Source organism: Magnolia sinica, chromosome 7 (genome assembly GCF_029962835.1).
Source record: "Magnolia sinica isolate HGM2019 chromosome 7, MsV1, whole genome shotgun sequence".
NCBI classification, from domain to species: domain Eukaryota; kingdom Viridiplantae; phylum Streptophyta; class Magnoliopsida; order Magnoliales; family Magnoliaceae; genus Magnolia; species Magnolia sinica.
This window is the reverse complement of record NC_080579.1, coordinates 80,687,306-80,689,778: the sequence shown is the minus strand read 5'-3', so window position 1 is coordinate 80,689,778 and position 2,473 is coordinate 80,687,306. Positions and strand designations below refer to the sequence as shown.

General features: G+C 38.9%; 1 protein-coding gene across 2 annotated transcripts; it reads left to right on the top strand.

Moving 5' to 3' along the window:
- The first annotated feature begins 685 nt into the window (after positions 1 to 685).
- Positions 686 to 1,542, top strand: LOC131251526 (callose synthase 3-like). Of its 2 annotated transcripts, none has more exons than XM_058252284.1 (3): positions 686 to 1,123; positions 1,209 to 1,347; positions 1,452 to 1,542. In XM_058252284.1, exons 1-3 carry the CDS (start codon positions 1,077 to 1,079, stop codon positions 1,488 to 1,490), a joined length of 225 nt encoding a protein of 74 aa, XP_058108267.1. In that variant the 5' UTR covers positions 686 to 1,076; the 3' UTR covers positions 1,491 to 1,542. The 2 variants fall into 2 exon arrangements, with proteins under 2 accessions (XP_058108267.1, XP_058108266.1); XM_058252283.1 differs by having other exon boundaries at positions 1,419 to 1,532.
- The last annotated feature ends 931 nt before the right edge of the window (positions 1,543 to 2,473 follow it).

The following is a 2,473-nucleotide window of genomic DNA, read 5'->3' as shown; positions in this document are numbered from 1 at the left end:
TACTACTTTAGATTTTTCTTGCATTATGTTCTACTAGTATACTGAGGGAATTATCAACTTTGAAATTACATGGATGTGAATTTGTTGTTTTAGATCCCACCTAATAAAGAGAAGCAGGCTGTGAAATTTGCCCAACTGTGGAATAAAATTATTAGTAGTTTCAGAGAGGAAGATTTAATAAGTAACAGGTAATCGGAGCTTGAAATATTGATTCCTGGAGCTAATTATGTTAAGGAGATTCATCAAGTATTATTTCTTAATTTCTTATTGCCCTCATTTATCATGTCAAAAAATGTAATAAGCTCATTCAAAATTTCAGGGAAATGGACTTGTTGCTAGTTCCATATTGTGCCGATCGTGATTTGGACCTTATCTAATGGGCTCCTTTCCTGCTTGCCAGCAAGGTTTGTATTGCTTGTTTGATTTAGTACTAAAAAAAATGAATCCTATGCTCACATGCTATGCTGTATTTGCTATTAGATTCCATTTGCGTTGGATGTGGTGAAAGATAGCAATGGTAAGGACCATGAGCTCAAGAAGAGAATCAATGTAGATAATTACATGTATTGTGTGGTTCACGAGTGCTATGCATCCTTTAGAAACATTATCAAGCACTTGGTTGATGGGCCACGTAAAAAAAGAGTAAGGAATGTTTTAATTACAAATGATCTAAAAATTCATTTTTTAACAGATATACAATGGGATCTACCTGCTCTGCCTTTTTCTTTTTTCCTTTTGGTGGGATTATTATTTCACTACAGTTGCATTTCTTGATAATTCTTGTCCATGGTTTCACTTACATTTCAGGGTCATAAATGATATATTTTCTAAAGTTGAGAAACATATAGCCAATGACACCCTAATAAGTGAATTGAAGATGAGCGCTCTCCCCAGCCTCTATGACCATTTTGTTAAGCTGATTAAATATTTGGTTCGTATCTGAAATGTTTCATATTTCATTACTGCCACAAACGAGCTTGGTTGTGTAATCTATAAAAGCCAAATCTTTGTTTAATCATTTCAGATGGACAATAAACCTGAAGAAAAGGGATCGGGTCATCATTCTATTCCAAGACATGCTGGAGGTTGTGAATAGAGACATAATGGAGGAACAGTTTTCCAGGTGAAGCATTTTCAATTTGATTCTTTTATAAAATGCTAATTTATTAGTTGATGTTTTAATGTTGTTCTACATTTTTCTTGGGCAGTCTTTTGGATTCAAGCCATGGTGGTGGCCCTTATGGAAGGTATGAAGGGATGACACCTCTTGATCAACAATATCAGTTATTTGCATCCTCTGGACCAATCAAATTTCCACTACCTGAATCAGAAGCATGGAAAGAGAAGGTAAGCAAGCTGATATAATGAGAAGTTCTGGTCTTCTAATCGTGGCTCGCTGATTATTTTCCTTGTTCTAGATCAAAAGGCTATATCTGTTGCTCACTGTGAAGGAATCTGCAATGGATGTACCATCCAACCTAGAAGCCTGAAGGCAAATTTCTTTCTTCTCAAATTCTTTGTTCATGGATATGCCACCAGCACCTAATGTGAAACCCGACCCGAGTTCGCATGTGTGCATGTGTGTGTGAGTATGCATCTCGTTCATTTTGGTCCCGCAGTCCTACCGATCAAATTCTGGCAACCCGCGACCCTTAGGTAGTTTTGCGGTCATCCTTGAGTTCGGTCACGTAGACCTGACTCCGATTGACCCAAGACCTATGCCATTGCGACCGCATCGTCGCCGCGTCTCGTGCGTAAATCCGACGTGTGCACCAAAAGTTGTAGGCCACACATTATTTGGGCCATTGATCACGATGTGGGGCCCACCTGGTGCTTGTGCACATTTTCCTAGGTGGACCCACCCTAGTTCCATCATTTCTTATGAGAGCTATCATTACTTATAGCCATCTAGTCAACTCTCTTACAAGCCATCATGGATTTTCTTCCCAAAAAGCAATGATATCCTTACATTGCAATAATGAGTTCTTTACAACACTCCATCTTCTTCTCATATCCTTCATTTTCTCTCCTCTAACAACCCAAGAAAAGCCCTTGGACATCCCCTATATTTAAGCAACTCCAGCCCTTTTTCTCTCAAAAACCTCCCAATCTAACCTTTGAAAAGTAATCTCAACCATAGATCTATAACCCTTGGAGCTTAAGGAGCTTGGATATAGGAGAATCTTGAAGATCCATTAAGGTGGGTGCACTTAGCTTAAGATGTTCTGATTTTCTTGTGATAGATTCTCCTTCATCTCATCCTTAGGAACTTGTGGGGCCCATTAAGTGATGATGGAGGTCCCCCATGTTACCATGATTAAGGCTAATGGCCCATTCATTTGCATACATGTTCCATGGATGGGGCCATTCTCTATAGACCCCATCATGACATTTTTCTTTTGATGCATGTCTTTTAGGGGTCATCTAGACCATGGATTTTGGTGGGAAAGGCATCCCCACCATTAGATTGATT